This window comes from Channa argus, chromosome 14 (assembly GCF_033026475.1).
Source record: "Channa argus isolate prfri chromosome 14, Channa argus male v1.0, whole genome shotgun sequence".
NCBI classification, from domain to species: Eukaryota; Metazoa; Chordata; class Actinopteri; order Anabantiformes; family Channidae; genus Channa; species Channa argus.
The window spans coordinates 7590611-7616903 of record NC_090210.1 but is presented as its reverse complement, the minus strand read 5'-3'; the positions used below and the strand labels follow the sequence as shown (position 1 = coordinate 7616903).

Here is a 26293-nt window from a genome sequence, read left to right as displayed (position 1 = left end):
AGCTCTGCTAAAGTCTTAAGAACTAGTTGAGAAACAATAATTTTTTAGGATTATTTTAAACATGTTTAATATTTAGCATAGGTGACAACATGTTTGTAGAAGTTATATTACCTCCATAATCCTCTACAAATCTTACAGTCCCTGTCAGTGACTTTCCATTCAGGATCTCACCTCAAATCTGTGTTCTTTACATAACCATGTAAAGTACCAACTAACCAACTTTACTAAAGCTTGCATTTCAAAGACCCAGATTTTTCTTTAGCATTTTTATGGCAATTTTATTTAAACTAGTTATGTTAAGCATATGCATATCCAATTCCTACATTTTATTTTTATTATCCTAAATATTCAATCTTATTTTTTCATTATTATAGGCTGGATTTATTTTATTTAATTAAAGACATGATGAAAATTGATTCCAATTATTTTGTAATTTAATGATAGGGAGAAAAATATGGAAATAATATACTGCATTATGAAAAGAAACAATAAGACAGACAAATGTCCTTACATACTGTAACGAAATTTCCTTTTTTACAGTGATAGTTTAAAGCTCTGTGAACTGATCAGCTAGACGCCTTATCATTTTGGCTCAAAGCTGTATTGACACAGTTATTATCTCTCCATTAGTAAGATCAATTCAGAGAAGGGGGATGAAAGTTGTAAATTAAAAAGGTAACATATAAGAGCATATTTACTATCACTATGTGTAATGTCAGGAAAAAAAGCAGCATTTATATATGTTTATCTGAGCTGAGCAAGAAGACATTGTTATGTCTATTAAGATGCAACTAAACTTGTGCAAGTAGAAGACTTTGTATTTACTGACTTAAGCAGATAATACATGTATGTTCCTAGAAGAACTTAATGAAGTTTTCTCCCAGCTCCAACATATTTTGGCAAAAAGGAAAAACAAGTTGGGATTAGAAAGCAGAAAGAGAGGCAGCTCTTGCAACATTAGATCTGAGAGGATCATCCCACTGAAGGTACAATTGCAAAACAATTTGCAGACTAATGAAAATAATATTGACTCTATATTTGAGACACAAGATAGACAGTAAATTTGGTATACATCACAAAGGAAGTGATACAAGAATGAGGAGAGTCCGTTCAGTCCATGCAGTCATCTAAAAGGGAAACAGAATGTGAAGGGATGAGGGATGATTGGAAGAATAGATATTTATTAGAAAGGAATTTATTTAAAAAAAATCTACTCTCAAATGGCATTTAAAAGAAAAGCTCCACCTAAATTAATAATCATTTCCTTATATAGAGTAATTACAGTATATAAGTAATTGTTTTACTTCCTGGAATATTTGACTCGAACGTTGTGTTATGTAAAAGAGCACATCTGTGGATTATTAAACAAAAAAGACATTCATCAAAGAAATACAAAATGTGACAATACACCCCCACAACTGAGCCACAAAGTTGTTCAGGGTGAAGGAACAAAAAGAGACAAAGGGGAAAAGAACAGAGTTTAGGAAAAAGGGAGCGAAATAAGGAGAGGGAGTGACGGATTATTTCTTTTTCTCTCCCAGGCTGTTTGCGTCTGGGAGCTCATTCTTCCAGGGAGTGAAATCAAATCAGAAATCACTCAGTTGTCCAATAATGTGTTTCACTCTTATCTTGTGTCAGAGCAGAGAAAAAGCACATGATAGAAAATGACAAAAACACAGAGAGTTTAAAAGTCCAACCACACACATCCACACCAAATGACTCAGACGTTTGATTTCCAAAGATGTCACGATTTTGTCTTATGCTCATGTACAAAACAAATATTCTTCTGAGCATTGTGACACAATCTGAGTTGCACATGTTGATGTGTTGTTGTTCTTTTTAAACAAAAGTTAAAGCAGCACAGGGTAAAAAGCAGTGTTTTCCCTGAAGTAGCTACTCCCCTTTAACAATCAGGCAATATAATGGTGAGATTTTGAAGATTAACTATTCTGGCCAGAAAGCCACCCTTGTTTTAACCTCGTCATTGTTTTTCCAATATTGTCTCATATTTCCCACCTTATTATTATTAATACAAAATTGTCATTTGGCAGAAAAACTAACTGGTTGTGTAAGTTACTCCTAAACAATATATTTTGTCAATATAAACAGTATTTTGCAGCACACAAAGAATCCTGAAAATGTTTAAAACAAAAGTACAGGGAATGATGAGCTTCAGGCAAATCAAAAAGAAACTATCATTTTCAAAGAAATTGCACCACTCCAGCTGACAAGGGCTACTATAAGGGAAAACACTGCAATGTACAAAAGTAAATGCATGTACATAAGTTCAATTATTGACTATGCCTGAAGCTACAGGCTATTGATGACTTATTGTTTTGGTTTCTAAAACATAAAGAGACTGCAGATGGACAAAATGCTTATTTTTTAAGTTTATTCACCCAAGACTTACTTTTTGGAAAAAAAAATAACAATAATAATAATATTTTTTTTAAAAGAACCACAACATTTTTACTTGATACTGGATCAAAAAGAAACTCAGGATTAATTCCCATCCCTACAAACAGTATGCAATTAATTTCATTTTTCATTATCTTTGTCTACTGAAAGCAATTACTGCCCCAAAATCACTCTAGTGGGAAATCTTATCATTAAAGTGTGCCAATCTGTGTATGTGTGTGTGCGCATGTGTGTGTGTGTGTCTGTGTGTTCTTGTGAGTAACTTTTCTTCTCTGTCTTTCTTGGTTTGAAAGTCAAATATGGGCTGCCCATCCTTCTCCTCTCTCAGAGTTTGTGTTGTCTTTCTTCTCACCACCTGCCAGCCTGTCTGTGTCAGTCTGTATTCGCAGTTTGTTTGATTTCTGTGATTTATGCATAGGTACGTGTTCACGCATTTGGGCACTGTTTGCAAAATTTGGGTGATCAGAATCAGACTACTCAATGTAGCTGCAATGTCTGCAGTAATGCTTTCAAACCAATATCGTTACCAAACAAACAGGATTTGTAAAGCTCAATGTCAATTCCCTCTCTTTCTGTGCTGCTACCTATTGACATTTTACTTAATACTGCAGGACAGCACCATAATTTCACAGGAAGAAAAGAAAATGACATACAACAATACATACATACAATTTTGTTTAATAATTTGTATTGCAAATTATCTGTTTATCAAATCTGATATTAGGAATAATCTCTGAACAATAATCAATACATAATGTCTTTGTTTTTAGCAGTGACTTTACACGTTAAAAACCATTGATTAAAAAAAATGAAACCCTCTAAAAATATCAAAAAGACTTCCATTTATTTTGTAAATAAGTGATGTGGATCTGAGAATTTTTAGCAGTGATTTTTTTATATTGACATTTTAACGCACATGGTATCTGTAAAAGATCATATTTTCAAAGCAGTGTGTTAACTGATGTCTTGTGCGATTCAAGAGTAAAGCTTCTTTTAATTCCCTTTAATTAATTTAAATAATAAATATCTTTTCACAATCCCATTGCAACATCAGGCATCAAAGCTTTAGAAGCGAGTGGGAAGTCGCATTAAAATTGAGTTCTACCTTTCAGATAACTCTAAAGTGCAGTCCTCTGTTAAGATGGCCTTGCAGGAGTAAATGGAAATTACAGAGAGAAATGAATATGAAGGAATTAAGCCAAGAATGACAGTGATTTTTCATTTACAAGATGCATGTTACCAGCTTAATTAACATAAGTTTTGATAGCTTCATACAGTCATAGAATAATTTAACTGTGTACAATTGAGAACATAGCATAGTCAATGTTTAGGGCAATAAACCGAAACAACTTATCGAATGAGCAGTAAATTACACAGGTATTGACACTTTGTGAAACTGCCAGGTCAAAGCCTAAACAGGAGCGTAAGCATTTCAAGAGAGAGAGGCAATATTTAAGTGATTATTAGCTATTTATCTGAAACTTTCACCCCAACCGCCTGCACATTAGAGTAAGTAGGCGCCATTAATGCCTCTTGTTGACCAGATACTCTCAGGAAACCGACTGATATTGTTTAGTGAAATGGCAGTGATCAAGGTAATCACAGCTGCTTCCTTTTAATGTTCTACAACAGCTCTCATGTCCAAATAGCCCATTAACAGTTTGAGACGAAATGATGCAATTATAGGTTACAAAACAAAAAGGCAACACAGCAGTTTGTGCTTTGCTGCATTTATGGAAAAAAATAATATTGGTGTTTTTAATTCCACATATAAAATTATAATTTAAAAGTAATTTCAGTTTTTCCCAGAGATGATTTTGCTCTTGTTCACACTGTTTTGGATTTGTAAAATGCTGCTTGGTGTTTGAAGCCTAAAGAAGGGTGAAGCATGATGAATAGCTAATCAGTTTTTAGACACTTAAGGCAAATGTGCTTCATCTATTAAAACTCTGACAAGCTTAGTCCTTTTGATGCTCTTTGCTCCAAGAGAAAGCTATGGCTGATTTCCAAATACTCTAAAATGATGATTCGGTAATGTGGAAAGGGCCCAAATGTGGATAATTTGTCATATATTTATACACTATCCCTTAGGAAACATATCAAGTCATTGATGCAGTTTAACGTTTTATGAACTAAAGCATTAATAAAGACAACACACTCAAATAAAGAGTTAGATTTTTTCCACGACCATATAGGTACATAAACAGATCAGCATAAATCTCAATAATACCCAAACCTAACAATAATTTGCAGTCATGATATGCCCAGGATTTCCGGTTTTAGGAGGGTTGCTATTATGCTTGTTACAATAGTTTATTTATTAATGGTGAAATATTTTCAAACTTTGGTCACAGTCCTTTAATAGACATCTCCAAAAAAAGATGGTTTTCAGATTTTCTCAACTCACAAACACTGATGTAAAACACAGTAAAACATTACCACGAAAATACCACCAACACTAGAAAAAGCCCCATTTGCCTGAACTGGCAGACACTAAAAGCACTTAAAACTCTCACTGTAGAAACTAAGAAGTTACTTATAACAACCTAGTTACAGAAATATATATAACTTTTCTCAAGTTCCATATAATATGGGTTATACTAGGCCACTTGATATATTTTAAAGAGAACTCTGAAGCCTATCTATAACATCTGTGTTCATGTGAAGAAGACGTTGGTCAGGCAAAATCAAATGCAGTGCCTGTACCTGGGCTTTTGGCACAGTTGTTCTGGTCATTCACAGTATACAATGTTCTTTTTTCCAAAGGTAAAATATTTACAGAGAATCTTCAGCACTTACCGGAATTGGCTTGGAGCCCTGTGCTAATGTGCTCTCTGAATCCTCTGGGTAATCCAACTCAACAGGTATTCATCAGGGCGCACACCTGATGATGCTGTAGAGTTGGCTGCACTCACATACACATCGTACTTTGGTGGCATGTAAGGTTGGTCAAAACAAGTATTTTATTCAGATGGTGGATGGAGCTGTTGTAACTTCCGATATAAATGATAACTAATATTAGATCTAGCAGAGTTACATCTGCTATTTTTCTTATCTCTCCTCACTATCCACTCACCCCAACCGGTCAAGGCAGATGGCTGCCCACCCTGAGCCTCTTTCTGCTGGAGGTTTCTTCCGTTAATGGGAGTTTTTCCTCTCCACTGTTGCCTGTGGCTTGCTCCAGGGGGAACTGTTGGGTTCTCTCTATACATCTTTATAGTCTTGACTTTATTCTGTAAAATGCCTTGAGATGACTTTGTTGTGAATTGGCGCTATATAAATTAAGTTGAATTGAACTGAATTGAATATTGGTTGGACAATGGGGTGGGTTGTGGCATTTAATTTAAACAGACCCAAGCCAACTGGGCCAACCACAGAAGATTATCCTAGGCAGATACATTACAGATGAGAAGCTGGCTCAGTCACCCAAGTGCTGTATTTACTCTCGGCTTGGTCGAGGTTAGAATCATAAAATACTTAGGCCAGGTCAAACCATAAGGTTTATGGGCTGGCCTGATATCCACCTTGGGGCCTAATGATAGCAGTGTTTCTCCTACGTTAGCACAGGCATGAGGGACACAACTGATCCGGGTTTTTTTTATGTCTTGCAGCTAGGTACAAAGGGATCCAAGAGCAATGTTATTGATGTTGTGCCCAATTTATCCTATAGCCACCCGACTCCCTTTTTTACATGAAGAATGAAAACAAGCCATTACCTGGAGATACACATTTCTGACTTTCTAAAGGCTGTATGAGTTGTCCGTCACTGTCCTTAAACACACCATTTATTTGACCCCTCCTCCCCAGCTCAGTGAGAGCAGGAAAGGAGATAAAGAGAAAGTGAAAGAAGAGAGGGAGTGGCATTAAGGAGAGCAAATTCGTAAATCACAGAAATCAAACACTCTTTTGTGTCTAGTGTGTGTGTGTCTGTTTGTGTGTGTGACAGTCCAATGGTTAGACAGATGTACAGGCCCGAAAATGGAGACATGTGAGGTTTACATTGCAAAGCTGTGACATTAGTTCTGGCAATATGAATCTGTGCCGCAAAACCACGTCCATGCATAAGTGAAAATAACTTCTATTGATGGGATGTTTAAGCTTAAATCACAGTAGGCTACTGTAAGTTCCAATTTGTTGGCCTCATAATTTAAAACAAAATTTTAAATAGAAATGAGTCAAAATAATTTGTATTATAGTTTAGTTTTTTAGATAAGCAATATTTATGACAATACAGTAGCACAGTTATTTAATATCTTTCATAACTGATAATCTTGATTGGTAGGAATATTCAAATTCGTCATTTATGCCATCAGCATAAACAGCCAGTTAAAAGACGAACATCCCAGAGGCCCCTAGTGAGACATACAGGAGAAATTATTTACATGTAAAAAATACATTTTATTAAAACTCTCTTCATGTTACTTCACAGTTACATGAAATTTAATCAACAAAAAATGCTAACCAAGACATAACCCAATTTTTTTTGTGAGTGCATGCAAAACCTCTTTTATCCTCTTGCCATCATGCCTGAAATATTTTCTAAGGGAAACACTGGATAAGTTAAAACAAGATTTTACATAAATACTGTGCTTCCAAGGGAATGCTCACCAAACATTGGGAGATTTAACTGTATAATAAACATTCTGTCAAACCTTCATATTTTTCATTTGCACAATGTGCGTTAATGATTCCTGTTGGGTTGGCTTTTTTTAAAATTCTAGTGTTATCCTGAGATACTGATCACATTGTAAGTGTTAATGAAAATATAGCTCTGGGTGAGGAGGTGTTGATTGCAGTTTTTACGTGTATAAGAAATGCAATTAAAAACAGGATCAATCTAGAGCAAACAATACTTTTAGAAAGAAAATAAATTACAAGAAAGTGCAAACAGAGGTGTATATAACGCAAACAAACTCATGCACTTCTTTAGACAGCTCTAATTTGGCCAAATATGACAGAGAGAAGCAGATAGTATACACAGGTTACTAAAAAGCTGTCTTAGCACACTATGTCAGAATTTTAAAAACGATATAAATGACGTTCTGCTCGTTTTGCCTCAAAGATTATGCTGGCAGTGCAAAACCACAGGCAGGTAATCATACTCCAGAGCACCTAAGGGGACATAGCAGCACACTAACACCCTAACACCTTTTAGTAAGATGGACTGAAATTAAATAATTATAGTAGATGACGACTTTGAGTGCATTTCCCCAGTTTGTGCATGATGCACTGCATCAACTGAAAGATTTTGTTATCAGAAAAATCTTTAAAAGCAATGGGTTTAAATAGTTTTCATGCAATAGATCCTGTATCCACCAATGAACCAAACCATGACGTTCAGCGCTACCTTTCCTTGTAACTTACAGCATGGAAAGTGCTTTCTGCAAACACCTTCAGAGGTCCCATGCCTCAGCTAGTTGGAGCTGATTTTCCAGCAAATGAAGGACCAACAGTATATTAGCCTGGGGTGGTCGCCATGTTTAGACTCATCAATGAGCACTGGCAGTCAGGGCCAGTAGATGGAATCATACCAAAATTGTTTATAGCCATTCTTTTATTGTGGAGACCCCAGTGAACAATTGGCTAGACAATTACACAGATGAAAATATGACCACTTGGCGGTAGATGGACAGAGCTGTATTTTGTTGAAGCAAGAAAACCAATAACCTATACAATATTCATGGAGTGACAGCAGTAAGAGAAGACACACCACTGAGGCAATCATTAATCATTTAGACTTCCCTACTATCACACTGTGCATTACAGGAGGAAGTGTGTGTGTGTGTGTGTGTGTGTGTGTGTGTGTGTGTGTGTGTGTGTGTGTGTGTGTGTGTGTGTGTGTGTGTGTGTGTGTGTTTTAATACAAAGTTGCAAGCATACACACAAATACAGAAAGTTGCAATATACACACAAATACAGAAAGTTGCAAACACACATCAGGTTTATGTACAAAATTGCTGACATTTGGACAAGCAAGCACTAGGGTTCATCACTGCACAGTGTGAGCTGTTTTTAGAAGAAGTAAAAGGTGGCTGGGGTATGAAAAGAGAGATGTAAATGATCAAAGATAGAAATGACAACAAATACCACAATAGATGTGAGAGGAACAAAAAGGTAGAGATAAAACATTTTTTGAAAAAGGTGAGAGAGAGAGAGAGAGAGAGAGAGAGAGAGAGAGAGAGAGCACGCTTCTGACTACTTCTCTATCTCTGACATTTTAAACATCTTTAATGAGCAGAGAGCAGCACCCCGTGCCAGCAGGCAAGGCAGGCAACTGCTTGGGGCCCCAGGCCAGTAGGAGGCCCCTGAGGGCTACTGACTGTGTACAAAGTTTGCATTGAAGCAATCAGTCGCAGACCTCCCTAAGAGGACCCTGAATCATGCAAGTAGCGCATGATTCAGTGTAAACAAACAGGTCTAATGAAAGAAAGAATCAAAGAAAATCAGCTAGTGAAAATGAAGAGGAGTTATCCTTAGAAGAGGGGAAAAAAAGAGGAACAGAAGACAAAAGCAAGGTAGTGGTAAGTGGATCATTGGAGATAATATTTATTAAATATAATAAACTAAATAGCGTTAGCTAAATACTACAAGTTTAGCTGTAATTGAGCTGATAGACAGTTGAATAACAACAGAACTTCCACTGGTATAACAATGTTTCTTTTTTTTTACTTTGACATTTAACATAAGTTAATGTGTCCAGTCTACTTGTTAGCTTAGCTAGCAGTCTGCAAACATTCAGCTAATTAAAAAAATTCTTTTTCTGTATTAAAAGATGAAAGCTGCATCCGACTTAACTGTCTGTTAACTGTCAAGCTATGGATGCTAAGTTCTGAAATTTGTGCACTATAAATCACTATGTTATATTACTGTAAGGCATTGTGCAATGTGCAGTGTGGTTTGGAGTGTATTTTATTGTATTTTCTTAAGCATAGTGGTTTTTGATGCATACATTTGCCCAGGGCCCCGACAGACTCTAGAATCGCCACTGTTAATGAGTCCCTGAGGCGACAGACAGGAGTCAGGCAAAAATAACCAAAAACATCAGCTTGTAACATCCGTTTGTAAAAGTAATACATGTGTATGTAGCCCTGCACAGAAAATAGTACATACGAGACATTTTCAAGGCTTAGAAAAATTATGATAATAAAACAAAAAGAAAGAGAATAAACAGACAATGCAGAGAGAGACAATGCAGGCCGATGTGACCAACTAGATCCTGGCTGGCAAAGACAGATGCCCAAAATAGCAGCAGCCTCCGCCTCAGGTATGCCCAGCCCTGCCTGCGGTGACATTACCTGCCTACCACCACATAATCATGATGAATCACTTTGGGGTTTGTTGCCGACCACTCACACCGCCAAACAATGAGTGGCAATGGCAAACACACCGTAACGCCTCTCCCTTTATCTTCCTTCATTTTCTGTCATGATTTGCTCATTTTTTACCCCCATTCTTTTCCTTATCTCTGCCTCTCTCATTCTAACATTTTGATTCTCCTGTGTCCTTGCCTTCTGTACCCTCTCAACATTGTCCCTTTTGTAGCTCTCCTCCTCTAGTCCTATTCTTTTCTGTCTTTTGTATTTCCCAATGCATCTCTGTCCTGCCTCTCTTCCTTCAACTTGTGGGGCAGGCACCAAGAAAAGAAAGCTGGAGGTTCAATACATAAAAGACAAAGGAGTTGACTTGTGTCTATGTATAGTACAGTCAGTATAATTATAGTTAACCTGGTGATTGTGACCAATTTCTAGTTAGTTCAAGTTAACTGTGTAGTTAAATGGCTTTCAGCTTGTCCCTTAATTTAAATCACAGCCTTGGTGGAGGCTGTGAGTTGGACCTTGGTGGCTGTGCAGGGACACACCTGGTTGGGTGGGATTTGATCCTGTGGCCTTCTGTATCCCAACCTGATGCTCTAGCCATTGAGCTGCCAGCCCCCCTCAACTATGTAGTTAGTGAGCATTTAAGAAATGAATGGCAAATTATGTCAGCTACAAGTATGTCAAAACATTTTCACTTTGCTCTGTATAGTACATCTGGATATGCTGGATGAACTAAAGCAGGAAAAACATTTATGTAAAGTTTCATATTGTTGCCAATATTTCTTTGATGGTTTTCCTTTACTATGTCATCTCTCACGATAAAAAATGCGAGTGTTGATTTCACTACAGGGGGAGAATTTGATATATTTGGAGTATTGTAGTTATACTTCCACAGCGTCATAAGTTAGAAGACTGTGAAGGGCATTTCCAGAATTTAATACTAAGCCGAGCCATATTACTCTCAGCAGTTTGTTTTAATCTACCAGAGAGATCATGGTGGGGAACAAAACATTGTTTATCATCACTTTTCTCGTAAAATCAATATCTGACAACGGAGATGAATTACATATTCTGCAATAACAAAGAAGGTAGTATCACTGCCTCTTATTTTTTGCAAGTGCACCATGGCGCTCTTTCCTCAAAGACCGTCAAAGCAACAAGAGTCAGCGTAAAAAAATGAAATAAAAATAAGAGTCTGCTCAATGTAATGAAATCAGCCAACAGTATCCCTGAAACAAGTGATATAAAGATGGTGAATTATTGTCCCAAGCAGTTACCAATGTTCCTCCTTCACTTCGTCCCTCTGTCTAAATAAAGAAACGATGGTTGAGAGGCAAAAAGCATCGTGCGAGGTAAACAGTGTACCTCATTAATATTGTATGATGTCTCAGCCTTGTTACTACGATTGCGAGCAATCCCACAGTATCTGTTCTCCAAATGGGCAGAAAGAGGAAAGAGAGACTAAGGTCAAGGGGTTAACTAGGCAAGTAAGCTGGCAATCTTCTCACTGATTTGTCTCATCTGTCTGATCCTTTGTGGAGCTGCCGTCCTGGACCACTCTGCTGTCCTGGACCACTCTGCTCACAGCTGATCCCTCTTACTAGGAAGGACAGAAGCCTTATTACAGAGGCCGGAAGCTGCTAAGTGAATGCGTCCGTGTGGGTGTGCGTGCACATAACTGCATGAGGGAAAAACCCAGAATGAAATACAGGGGCCAGGAGGGGAAAGAGCAGCTGTAGTAGAAAACGTATATAGGCATGTCTCACATTTACTGTATGTCCAATAAAGGCAAACAGATTTTACATGCCTGAAGCTTGAATTATGCATCTATGTCAAACCTACCATGTCTGCACTGCACAGTCACAGCTTTAGAAACATCCATCTGAGCAAATGTTGCAGGTCAGGCAGAGGTCATGCTTATCTATAAACCGTAGCGCAAAAGTTAATTTCTGTTTTACTTATTAACATTATCTAGAAAAACAGCTTTTGGAAGGCAGCTACTGCCTACTTTAAAAAGGCAGAATATTTTCTAAAAAGTGTATTGATTAATACGAGTTTATATTGTAAATCTATCAATCATTTTGATTCATCTGACCATAGAACAGTTTTCCATTTTGCCTCAGACCATTTGTGCACAAAGAACAAGGCGGCCTTTCTGGATCTTGTTTACATATTGCTTCTTCTTTGCATGTTACAGCTTTAACTTACATTTGTGGACTGCACAGTGAACTGTGTTCACAGACAGTGATTTCTGTGTTGCTGAGCCTATGCAGTGATGTCCAGTTGAGGGCCTTAAGATCACACGCAGCCAGTTTTGAACCTTAGCCTTGTCCCTTGTGCACGGAGATTCCTCCTAATTCTCTGAATCTTTTGATGACATTATATATTGTACATTGCATGATCTACAAAGTCTTCGCAATTTTACACTGAGGATTTTGTTTTCTGAAGATGTTCGCCAATTTTTTGTCACAGTTCATCACAGATTGGTGAACCTTTTATACCCAGTCATGTTACTGAACTGTTGCCAATTAACCTAATTAGCTGTGAAATGCTCCTACATTTGTTTTTGATTTGCAGCAATTACTTTTCCAGCCTTTTGTTGCCCCTCTTCTGACTTTTTTGAGATGTGTTGTTGCCATCAAATTCAAAATGAGCTAATATTTTTAAGGACTGAACTACAGACTACAGCTAAATACAACTACAGACCAAATATCCACTTCACGAGAAGAGCAAAACTTTCTACCAACAGTTCTTAACACTATTAAGAACAGACTAAATTAGCAGACTCAAGAGAAATGACAGAAACTTAGCTACCTCTGAAACCAACAAACACATTTCAAACAGCACTTACATGTTTAGTACATCTCCTATCCTAGTTTGGTGCTTGTCCTTGTTTTACGTGGCCTGCACTAATGTGATCTCCCCTATACTCGGGTTTATGTGATTTCTTTGGTAGGTAATTTTATTTTCCAACCAGATGCTGCTCCTTAATAAGACTCAATACAGCTCATAAATATATAGTACATAAATATACAGTATGTGCCATGATTTTCATTACCACCATTTCATTAATAATTTGTGATGTTCATCTACATACTTAAGAAGGCCTGATTTTTTAGAAACAATTTGTTAAATATAATGCTAACAGTGTTAAAGTTTCCATATAGAAATGTTGACAACATCTATAAGTTTGCAAGATTAAGAAGATGAAGTCAAACTAACTAATTAAATAACTGTCTTTGTTCTTAATCACCTCGCCCAACTCTGATGATGAAAAAAGCCTTCTACAAAATAAATCAGACTCATTTGACTGCTATTTGTCTGACCCTTTTGACTACTTTAACAACCTATTGCTCTACTTTCATTTGCATTGGTTTGAAACATCGTTTACAGACATGTGATATCCATCAGTTTGCCTTGACTGAAGCAAAATAATGCTGCACATCACATATTTGTGATTTTTCTAAAAGCATGTATGATCAGCTCTTGTACTTGCACCCATGTCTCTAATTCACCATGAGCGCTGCCCACCTGCTGCAGATGACAGGTATTCTCAATATGTCACGATTCTGTTCCCTGTGTTTGGTTTGTCCCTGTTTTCCCCAGATTCACTTCCTGTCTCGAGCTTTTATTTTGTAGCCCCTCAGTCTACTCCCTGTCTTGTGTCATCAGTCCCTGATTATTTTCACCTGCTCCCCTGTCCTTTTAAACCTGGCTTTCCCCTCAATTCCTGACCAGTTTGCCTTTGTTGCACAGCAAGCCTCTGGATGTCTTCCCTGTTTGGACTTGTTTTGCTGTTCTGCCCAATTCCTATATTTGGACTGTGTTTCTACCATTAATTACTGGTTTATCCTTAGGTAGTCAGCCAGCCAGGTAGGTAGCCAGTTTCCCTGGCACAGTCACAATTTAATTTATCTTCCCTCTCTTTAGTATTTAAGTTAATGTTCTGATTTATTGTGTTTTGTAGTTCTTACCCTTTTATGTGTGTAACTTCCTGGCCTCCTTGTGGAGCGATTTGTTTTTTTTTCCAGTTTTCATCCCTCTAGTCCTTACAATAAAACCCCCCTTTAACATTAAACCCTCCTCATGCAGTCTCCTTACATGGGTCCTTGAATACTGAATCCTAAATCTATGAAACACTATCCCTGCAGACAGGCAGTAGAAACACACACTGCTCTGCTCCCACACATCAATGTACATTAACTTGACTTGGATTAAAACCGCATCATTCCCAAATTACAGATCCTTTTAATGGGGAGTATCAGGATACACTTCTTACATATCTTACACCCCTTATTGTAGTTTAGCAAACTAATGCTTTAGATCAGTTTATTAAAAGCACATTGCATTATATGGTTCCACAGGAAACCAGGTAATTAGACACAGGTAGCATTTTTAGAATTCTCATAAAATGATCAGTTTAAATATCATCTGTTGCTGTAACTAAACACAACATTGAGTCCTAACATTTATCAAGTAAAACGTCTAGTTTTACGGTAGTTCAGCAGGTAGCAGCAGGAAAGTGTGGCCAGTGTTTTTAGCAAAACAAGTCTATAGTAGAGGAGCAACACCACTAATTCTTTATATGGAATTTCCTGGCTTCAGGTGGAAAAGATGTTACTGACTTTGAAGAGTGACATTATGCCTCGCTATATCCGTTTTATATATGGCCTATGGGCTGCTGTAGCTGCTAACGGGCACATTTTCTTTTCTGATGATGACAACTCGGAACAATTTTCTGGGCAGTTACTTTAAATAAAGAATAATGGGCGAGCAGTTAGACAGGCAGAGAGGAGAGGAAGGGAGGAGAGAGGATTGATAATGTGTTTTAATGCTAGTACATCCCAAACTAATTCATCAGCAGTGTTATCAGTGTTATATCCACACATTTTCATTTAGGTATTTTACCTGTGACCCGTACTATGCTGCTCCTCACTATCCACATAACTGTGGGGATCTCACTAGATTTCATTAAATATCTAACTCTGACATAAAATAAAGTGTATTCACAGGTTCAAAACACAACCAGTCCCAGAGTTACAGGTGAATAATAAAAGATATTTCACACAAGATTACGGACTTAAAAATGTGCTCCACATCAACCCATTGTTTTATAAATGTACAACATATTTTAGAAACACAGTTGACATTAACAGTGGTTTCTTGAAATGGTAAAATAAAAGCTGTAAAGTTTTAATTGCCTGTAGAGCTGAATTTACTTATCCAATAATCTGGAAAAGAAAAGCGCATTTCTGTTACTATAATTTTGTGGTAAAGAAAATAGTTTAGCCCTAGCAGGAAATGAACAGTGCGTTTCCATAGTGAAGAGATTGACCGTCTCAAGTATTTCCTTGTTTTCAAGTATCAAAAGTAATTTTTGCACTCCACCTTGATTTGCTAGTATAGCGATGCTGTCTTTTCAGCTCAACACAATGAAATTAATAGCAGCTTGTGAAGAAAATTAACTATAATTGCAGGAAAGGTGCTGCAGACATTTGAGAAATCTGAACACAAAGCCTTGGAATTTTACCATAACTTTAACAGTTCAGTTATAGGTTAATTGTGTCAGGTAGACTGACAAGGATGTTCTTACATAAGATATGACCTCTTGTCAGGGTTTTTGTTTAGAAGACTTCTTTGATTTCACTGTCTTTGTCACTCTTCTTTAACACAAATGGACGCCATTTTTATTGTGTCACAAAAAAAAAATCTTTTCATCTCCTGCCTCTTTCCCAGTAAACAGAACTGTTTTTGTTAACCCCACACACACACACACACACACACACACACACGTTGCATACTTCTGCAATACAAAGCTGTGAGAAAAAACTATATGCTATCAACTGCAAATAACCCCCCATTGTCAGTCTTATCTTGTCACTTTGCACAAATGGCAATAATGTGTCAGATGTGTTCGCTGTGCTTAGGGATGCAAAAATGCCCAGTTGAGCTTTTACTAATAAAAAAATTTGCTTTATTTTGTGGCTGCAATGACTAATCGATTAACAATAATGAACAAAAAATGCATAGGCACCATTATAAGACTGTGCAAAAACAATGCTGAATGTGCAGAAAGATTAATAGGATTTCTACTGACAGAGAACAGAGTTGTAATAGCAAAAGCTGTCGACCATGAATAAAATAAACACAAAATGTCATTACACCCGAGTAAGTAAAAATTAAAACTAATCTGTTGTGACATGGACTTGATGGGAAATGTTGCTATGCTGACACAAGAGTGGTGGGTGGTAAAATACAGCTCATTCTTTAGGAACAAAAAGAGAAAGAGACACAAAGAGAGGTGGAAAACAGGGAGGTAGTGTGTGAGTTAAAAAGGTTGATAAAGAATGAACAACAGCATGAACTCAGTCGCCTTTTGGTTTAAAGGTCAAAGAGAATAGAGGAAGATTGCACAAAAGAGGAGGAGCAAATGAGTCTGATGGCAAGCGCAGAACATATATCAAAAGCACTACAAACAGAAAAAGACAAAGGCAAAACTAGAAGGTAAATAAAAAAATGGAAATTCTGTTCTGACACTAAATTTATGATCAGGAAAACACTCACTGCAATAGGAGACTCACAATCACATTACTCGCATCACAGGAATACAGCATTAATGGCCTCATCTGCCCTCTTTCATCTGGACACACAAGAAATAAAACTCTATGTAAATGGTGAATTGGAAATGTCAGTATTTGTGCTAAACCATAACTGTATTCAATTGTGCCAATTTATCTTTTAATTATATGGGAAAGACACTTGTTTAAGAACATGTCAGTTACTGTGTTCAGACTATGTTGACTTTTTACAGTAGACTTCTGCACCGTCGCAGTATTTTACACTAGAAGGTGCCTTTTTAACTTAACTGAAAAGCATTGATGAGGTTAGCAGAAAAAAAGAGCTCATCACAGTAATAAAACAATAAAAGTGTGGTTTGTCCTGGAATATCCTTTTTAATGGACCCAGAATTGAACATAAAATAAACCAGTTCCCATTTGTCTTTAATCATCATTTAATTCAACAATTCACATCTTAATACAAGAATATGTTAAAAGAAATATGGTTACTGTTTATTTTGTGACTTTTAATGCTTTTCTTACTGTATATTCATTAAGCCTCGTAAAGCACGTTTGTCCCTGACATGAAAAATATACGCTATCAAATAGGTCAGTTTTTTGAAGGAGACATTTTAATTAAGAAATTAGAGACCTATATCCTAAGAGTGTAAAGATTAACCAATCCTTATCTGATAGGAGGGTAAGAATGAACCATGGCAATTTTTCAGGATTATAATAATGTAATGATACACATCATAAAAGAGAAAAATGGATTGCACTGTCCAGTAAATTGAGCTGTGTCTCAGAAATGTATCACTGTTTTCTTACAGTTTATTTTATTAAATTAATACTAGAGACCAAAACAGGCCAAACATATTTTCTTGACTGTCTCCCATATCTGGTGAAAGTCAGAGTTGTAACTGAGAAGGCTCCATTGGATTTTAAATCTACTTTGTGGAAGCAATCTGGTTTTTCAGATAAAAGGTAAGAAAATGAGGAAATAGCTGTAGATCGCACATTTGGGATCCCTGTCAATGTGCTATGGGTTACATGATGGCTAACTGCGCTAACACGAAGTTACAGCTTTCAGCTGTGATATTAAGCATTAGTAGAAGCAAAGAAACCACTGACCCATCTCATTTAAACTAGCTAAAGTTTCTGTTGCGGGACAAACACAGGCTAGGGATGAACCATTTCCAATTTCTTGAAAAAGCTCAAAAGGCCATGAAATTACAAATTGCTCCTTCCAGCAACAACAGATTACCAAGCTGATTTCTGGGAAATCAGTGTACCACAAGGGTGTTGCTGTCTGCTTGACACATGCTCACAAATAACCACCATAGCCCTGGCCCTGTCACAAGATGACTCACCATCAAGCCGATTTCTGACCCCCTTAAAAGTGAAGCGAATGGTCGGACGAATCCATATCTTGGATATGTGGAGAGCAACTTAAAATTCTTTGAAACCAAGCCAGAAATGTTAACTTTGACAATAACTGAGCCTGACTTTCGTTCTAACAGCGACATTCCACTGCTGATTGGAAAGAATACCTTTGACCCACTGTATGATCAGCAGTGTAAGAAAACCTTGCTTCTGTTGAGATCCTTAGCCTATGGCTATGAGCAAGTCCTAAGAACACTTGAGATCAGGAAAAAGCAAACTGAAACTTAGATTTGTGGACATTTAAGTGTCAATCATAAGAAATACTTACCAAAAAGTACTGCTTGAGGGTTTTGAAGAACCCAACCAAGTCCTATCTTATCACTGACAAAGCAGGTCCTTATAATGTTCCCATGCTGCTCAGAAATGAGAAAAGTCATGACTATGCACTACATACCAACTGTTTAATTGCTGAGCTGGTTGCTACAGATTTTGTCCTTCAAACCTCCATGCCAGAGTGGGAAGGGTATTGGAAAAAATGTCTGCTAGCTGTTTCACCTAGCAGCAGAGTACACAATCCAACCTGAGTTTTGACTATGGTGTGTCTCCTGTTCAAGATGAGTGGAAAGAGACTCACTCAAAATCAAACACATTCTCGGATGTCTTTTCATGCCATGACCTTGATTTTGGCCATGCAACCAAAAGAACCCAGCCAATTAACTCTTGTCTATTTGAGGCAGTCAAAAAGCATTCGCGGGCAACATCTGGGAGTCAAAGTTCCCATTTTCATCAACTATTGAAGAGAAAAGAATGATGATGTAAGATTATCGGAAACTAAACCTCTTCCTGCGGAATCAGAGATTCCACTCTTCTATGGGACACAATGTTTCTCTGTGATGGATCTCAAATCAGGTTGTTATCAAATGGACATGAGTGAAGCTGATAAATTAAATGCTTCACAAATGTAATCATGTGCCCTCATGTGTGAGAGATATCAATTTAAAAGGGGTTCTTGTGATCTAATCATTTTTCCAGTACAATGAGCATGAGAAGAGCATGAGACCGGCCTCATTCATGAGGTTGAACACCAAACAGACTTAAACTCTCACAAGAGAAATATATTTTTTTTTAAACTTCTGTCCACTACCTATAGGACACATTGTTTCCAAGGATCGAGTAAAAATCTTTCCTGAAAGCTTAAACCATAAAAACCTGAAAAAGACCTGAGATTCAAAAGCTACAACCAGACATTTTTAGTAGACTATTCAATAAATAGTCAACCTACTTACCTCTTTTCTTGCTGGTTATCGTTTTAGGTGAAAAGGTTGTAAAACCCCAAAGAGAGCAAATGCACATGCATACAACTGTACATAAAGTGATGTTACAGGCTTCCCCTTAAAATAGATTAATGTATGGTAGGCTACCCTGGCTGCCAATAGACATCCCTTTGGACTCCCTCTAGCCAGTGAACAGCTCCACTTACATTTTCAGTATGTGACAAACTTGAAAAGCCATCTTTAGGAGAGCTACTAAATAATTAAGCAAGAATTCTCACAAAGTGGCTGACACAGACCAACAGAGGTTTGAAAAAGTCATCCGTGAGTCAACACTGAAATGTTGAGGACAGAGTGTTAGTCTATAATCTCCGTCTCAGAAACAAAGATAAACTGTCATACTGGGAGCCTCAGCCTATGAGTAAGCCACAAAGATCAAGAACAAAATACAAATTTAAGCGGAGAATTATACTATGCCCAAGAGGATGATGAGGACAGCTGCTATTAGTTTGCTACTTCATCAGAAAGAAGAGTGACACCTTTCAAGAATATTGGACCTGCCCAAGCCTAACTAACCCGTCATACAGAAAGAAAAGTTAGGACAAACTGACAGAGAACCATGCACAAATCCAACCAATTTAGACCCAGTGAAACAACAGAGAATCCCACTGACTAGAGACACCATATATAAAACATCCCTTTGAGTCCACCTGGTGAAAAGAAACTGAAAATGAGTCATACATGGGTGTATGGTAGGCAATGAAGCCACAAAGATCAGGATGGCAATGAAGACCCATAGGATGACAAATTTGAGTCCCTTACCAGTCATGACCCTGTCCCAGAGGGAAACAACAGACAGCCACATTAGCTTCTATCCAACACTAAGGGTATACCGGACTTAGCTAGAGGGAACTTTATACAGACAAGAAGACAGAAAGCTGATGAAAAACTAATGAGAAACCTGATCAATGAACCATTATCAAAGTAGTAGCTTAAAGATAACTCAACTTCTCAGAGAGAGAGAGAGCGAGAGAGAGAGAGAATTTTTAAACTGCAGGAAGACTAGACTACCCAGAACTAGGGAACCCTAGTATTTTTACTATTTAATACAGCAATGTCAACTAGGTTGTAATATTTTAATAATTCTTTTTCAACACATTTTCCTAATATGAATCTTACAATGTGTTATAATGACATTGTGCTGGATCAGAGGAAAAAAACTCAGTGAAGTTATCATCAGGAGCATCCAGCTTTAAACAAATAACAGTACTAGTTTTTTTTTATGCTTTTTAGTTTTTATTGCTTTGAGTAAACACTTTTTCTTTTTAATTGTCAAAACACTAGTGGTGTTTTAATATATAATTTTAGTAAATATGTTCCAAAACAGCACAGGGATATTTGCTCCTAAAAGCTTTTGAGCAAGGCTCACCCTTCTGTCCAATCAGAGAGTTTCAATGATTAAGTTTTGGAGTATTCTCATTTATTGTAATTTCACAATGTCTAATAAACTGAAAGAGTGGAAGAGTATACATCTGAGCAGGGAAAGAGAACTGGGCAGAGCAGAGTGGAATGACAGTCTTATGCTAAAACCAGCTCAAGTTGCATGTTGTAGCTTTAAGTAAAAGTATTATTCCACATTCTGTCACAACTGAAAATCGTAAATTGAAACCTTTAGTCAGTAAAAGTAAAAGTGTTAGCATAGAAATAAACTTAATGTCCACGACCAGAAGCAAAAGTACAAATTACTTAGTTTTGTAGATATTCCAGAATGACAAACATTATTGCAGTTTAATATGGTGAATAATAAGGTTTAATTGGTGCATGGTGGTGTAATGTATAACCGCTAAAAATCATATAATTTCATAAAATGATATGAAATCTGCTCTGAAATTGAAAATCTGTTTGTCAGTTTGCTTTATTTTTTTTGTATCAAAGTATAAACCACATATGTACATGCGTATCAAAATATTTGAGAGAGAAAGATACTCACCCTTATTAAAAAGCATTTCTCTCTGTTGATGTACACATCTGTTCTCAGGCATCATCCCAAATCTACTGTTAATTTGCTTTTAATACATACTTTTATTTCCTTCTGTGGCTAAACATCAATCATCAATAAGCTTAATAAACACTTGATTAGCACGTAGGTCTTCTTGGTTCATGAAATGTTGCTAAGATGGATTTTGCATAAAAAAATGCATTATACACAAAGAGACACAATATACAAATAATAAATACGCAAACACAGATTTGTATGCAGCAATGTCATGTCAAAACACATTTACACTACAAAATTTAAATGATTTATTAATGCACCACAAGAGGAGACAGAAGGCGAGAGGACAGAGAGCAGAAGGAGAGGACAAAAGAAGAGATGTGAAGGGCAATGACACAGGTGAAGACATGTGCTCTGTAGTGAGATGAAGCTAAAGACTGGCAGCTTTACAAACAAAGGAGAGGAAAATATAAAAGTGATTTGAGAGAAGAAACAGCAATATTTGCACATCCAAACCACATATCCTATGTGTCGCTGCCAGGAGGGGAAAAGAATAGAAAAGTAAAAGTCGATGACACAGACAGAGACAGGTGGGGTGGAAGATAGAGTTATAGACGAAGAAACAGCAAGATAGACAGACAGAGAAGCAGAGATAACTCTCCTGACTGATGACTCATAAAAATTAAAACCGTTCTTCTTGAGGACACGCTTTCATTTTCCCTCCCTACTGTGATCTGTTTCTTCCTGAGAAGCAATTGTAGCTTCAGGTACAGCAGGTGGATGAGTCAGTGCTTGCAAGCAGCCATGACTGCAAACCACACAAGCTCTTCCCTGACAGTTTTTTTAAACACACATGCACACGCACAAACACAAACAATTATTATTCTTTTGTTGTCTTAAAAATTATTTATTTTTTTGTCACACACTGAGCCTAAAACGCAGAATTGTAGGCAAAGTATTAGAAAACTTAAAAGAATTTCCTCTGGCATGACTCGCCACAACACCTGTGATGTTGCACTAGGTAGTTTCACTTTGTAGCCTACCTCTCCAATATTCACACAAACATGTGGTTCTAAAACATCTCCAGATGCATATCTCAAGACAAAAAATACATGGCTCTTTCATGGTTACTATGGGAGGGAAGCAATAAAAAAATCAAATATGAAGCCATTTCAAAGTCTAAAGCAAGTCTTTGGACTGTCTACACAAGAGACCCACACAGGACAACTTGAAAGGAGATGAAGGAGATGACTCAATCGAGTTTGCAGTAACATGAAAAGAGCTTTTTGTGTGTGAGTGGGTGCGCATGTGTGCTTTTCTGTGTGTATTTCTTACATTGTATTTCGTTGGAAGTGAACACACACTACAATGTTAACATTGTATTAGCTGTACAAATACACAGCAGGCTAATAAGTTGGTATTGGAATTATAATTAAAACAGTGTGCAGTGGTGCATGTCTTCATAACTTTAGGCTTTATCATGAGTCACAACAGACTGCGGTCTAGTATTTAATAAAGGAATGTCAGGCCTGTGATTGTAGAGACAATAGATAACACTTCAATGACCCCAAGCCGTGGGACACAGCCAAAGCACAGTACCTCAGTTCAATCTCAGATTTGCTGCTGAATCTCGCCCTATTCAGCCAAACAGAGACTGAGGACAAGCTATTTTCAAAACTGGTAGTTTTGCATACTTATCTGAAGGCTAAAATATATATCTTACTTCAAGACAAATGTTTTGACCAACACAAGACCTCCAGAAGAGTTCAAAAGCACTCAACCTCCTCCTTATTTGGTTTTTATGTTTTTACTCTAATGCCAAGCTAAATTTAAACAATTGAATTATTGGGCCTTGTGGTAAAAAACTTATCAGTTTATTTGAGACAAAGAAGCTTAGGACAAGGTGTTTAAACTAATAACTAATAATGGTGAATATAATCATCAGTATCTATTTGCAATAACTTTTTTTTCTAAGGTCAAAAGCACAACAATTGTTGCATACATGAATAGTAAACCATGTTGGAGATCTCTGTGCCTTTATAGACTGTGTTAAAGATGAGAGCCATGCAGGCCTGGTTGCAAACTCAAACAAAGAAGTTAAAATTTTTTAATACTCCAAAGACCCTATTTGCCTCTTTCCTTTCCCATTACCTTTTGTCTTCTGTCACTCTCTGCCTCATCAGCAGCATAAACTAACTCATTCACTGACTAACGGCCACCTGGCAAAGTTTCAAGAGGAGAATGTGCGTGTCTTTATTAAGAAATAAAAAAGCGTGTGCTCGGATAGTTTCTGACAGAGTGTTCAAGTGTGTGTCTGTGTGTGTACATGAATTAGTGAGAGAGCGGAGGAAGAATGTGTAAGGGGGTCTCTCAGAAGTCAGCACTGTCTGCAGTGTTTATCCACCACATATTGAGCTGTGCTGACCAGAAAGCCCCACCGGGGCCATTGGACCAGCTGGTGTAATACTGGTGTAGACACAACCCTAAATACAAACATCTTTCACCGTCAGACAGACACAGCACCAACACTCATTCTCTCATCACCACACATACATCATCCTATGGTGGCCCCTTCAGATCGCTGCTCTCCTCCACCGTATGGCTCATCAGACATATTATAATTAGCAATGCTGAGTAATTAACACCCTAATTAGGACATTCATTTGCATATTGGCTTTCATTAGCATATACTTCCACCACACACACGACATTCCTCCACACACCTATAAATGCCAGTAGAAAGTGCAAGGCTCTTTTTTAAAACAATGGCTTACCAGCACAACTCAGGCCCACACATTTCACACACAACAAATATATTTTCCTTTGCAAGCCATTGTAAGACACAAACCTGAGGACAGTAAGACTGAAAAAGTTGTAGAGGCAAAGGCAATCTACTGCGGGGTTGAAGTCAAAGTCCGGACAGGATATAGGAAAGTACGAGAACATAAATGGGACTGAGAAAGGGCTCAGTAATAGAGGTACCAGGCTGACACTCTCCAGATAAAAAAAGGACAAGTAAGACAGAAAGATAACTATATTACCATTTCTACATCTTACGTAACCCTATAAAACTTAATCCATGACTGTGAAGAAGGAGCAAGAAATCCGCAACAACTCTGGAAATCCGAATGAAGGCAATTCAAGCCAGGAGAATGAAGAAACACCTCTCTCTGTGACATTTGCCCTCTGAATGGCATCCACTCAGTGGAGCAGAACAGCAAAGAGTGATGCAGAGTCTAAGAAAGAAAGAGAGGGAAGACGGGCAGAAAGACACAAGTGAGAAAGCAAAAAAACAGGATAGAAAGGGCATGAATGACAATAAAGAGGTAAAGAGCGACAGGACGGACAGAGCAGTTCCTGCCAGACATTGTTTCACCAGTCACTGCACAGAAGAGGAAAACCTGAGTTATGTTTCTGCGTTCCACATCGCTTTCACGATTTATGTTCCGACAAGGATAATGCAGCTAGACGGCTCTTTTGAAAAGACCTCTATAAATCTGATCTTGTTTTTCTTTTTTTTTCCTCCTTCCTTTCTTTCTCTTTCAGTGTCCCTCAAATCCTCAGAGTCTGTGTTCTTTGGCATTCATATGCTCGGGTCTATTTCCCGACGTATGTAAAGATATTCAGCAGCAAACCTCCATCTCATGTACACTATACAGTATTCTGTACTTTGCTGAGCTCATAGACCTTGTAAATAAACCTAGATGAAAACTCTGTCTGTGTTTCTCCAGCAAACAAAAGCCTCAATCTAATCCTTTTCAAAAATAAAAAGCAAATGACTTTACTTGACAAGTAACTTGTCGAATCTCATACGTTAATGTTTTTACTGAGGACAATTCAGCTATTTTAAAAGATATTAGCGAAGTGATATTTGACATGTGCATCACATAGCCAATAACTACTGTTTCACATATGGCAACACTGTTTTCATAGGTCACATTTGAAAATCAAATTAGTCACCAAAGCCTCTACAGTCTTATGTCTAAACTTAATCTAGATCTGGTAGACTGTCATTCTGGCTCCTGGCCATATGGAGGTCTTACATAAACAAGGAAAATAATGATAATGTTTAGTTGAGCACCGACAGCCAGTTGGCTCGGTGCTCTCACTCCAGAGACCCAATTAATACCACTGTAAACCTCTGCTGCCCTTCATAGGCAACAACAGTTGGCACAAAGTGATTGTGTGTCATTGTCTTCGTGTGTGTGAGAGAGAGACAGAGAGAGAGCCAGAAGACAGAGAGACATTTAGGGGTATCAAAGAGTGAGGATGTGACTGAACGGCTCTGACCATAGCTGCCCTCCCTGGGCACCATCGATTATCATAGAAGAAAATCATCCTCAGATCATTGGCCAACCAGCCTATCATGGCCAACAACAAGACCACTGTGACCCTCAACAAAGGTGGTGTTAATCATTTAAAAAAAACTGAGGCACATGGGGGAATATAACAAGATATAACATTACAGAGAAGAGTTTGATGTAAAAAGTGTAAGTAAAGTTTGCCAGACTTTAACTGTATAGTTAATGAACCAGTTAGACACTAGATGAAACTCTGACAGCATATTGATTGATCTTCTGAAATTTGAAGCCAAATTACAAAAAGGCTTCATCTTAAATGCTTATTTGTTAGAATGTGGGAGCTGTGTCTTTTGTCGTTTAGGCAAATGCCACAAGTTGATTATGTGTAGGTTTCTAAATGTTATTTTCCCCAAAAAGTAACACCGACGAAACAAGGCGACATTTCTGCAGATTGCGCAGGCAAACATTTTACATTTTGTAAATGTTTAGTTTCGGACCTAATTGTTTTTTTTTTAACCCACGGTGTATCACAGACAGACTTTTCCCAGTAGGACCATTAAAGGATATAACAAAGCAAACTTCACAGCAAACTCCACACCTGGTTTGTCCTGTCTGCCATTACGTGCACCTCGACTGAACGTTCGTCAACACCGCCCAAGGAAAAGCACGCATTAAGCAATTTAATATCCAGCTGAACTTCGCTGGAGAAAGACGGAAGACAAAAAATCATAAATGGACACGAAGTTGTGGGACAGACAGTTGGAGATCTCCTTTCCAACTTGTACAACTCAAACGCTGAAAAGCCGACAAACCAACAACTAAGTTGATATTTTTCCATGCCGTTTGTCATGTTCGTACCTTTTCCGCCGAGAGCGCAGCAGTGGCCCCAGATAAGCCAAAACAGCAAAAACGAAATCCCATGTATCTGCATGGTTGTCGAGCTGTAAGGTGATGTCTCCCCCGTCCTCTCCTCTTCTCAAATCCTGGTTCTCCTCCAAAGCGCGAGGATGTTCTCAACTGCCTGGGCGCGTGAGGGACAGTCTGTAGGTTG

At 37.7% G+C, this 26293-nt stretch overlaps 1 protein-coding gene across 1 annotated transcript in view; it reads right to left on the bottom strand.

Annotated features, from left to right (window-relative positions):
• The window catches only part of clstn2a (calsyntenin 2a), a 145316-nt gene extending 119023 nt beyond the window's left edge, over nucleotides 1–26293 (bottom strand). Inside the window, exon 1 of the mRNA XM_067474837.1 lies at nucleotides 26101–26293. Coding sequence (XP_067330938.1) covers nucleotides 26101–26173 — 73 coding nt within the window. The 5' untranslated portion in view covers nucleotides 26174–26293. The remainder of the gene's footprint in view (nucleotides 1–26100) is intronic.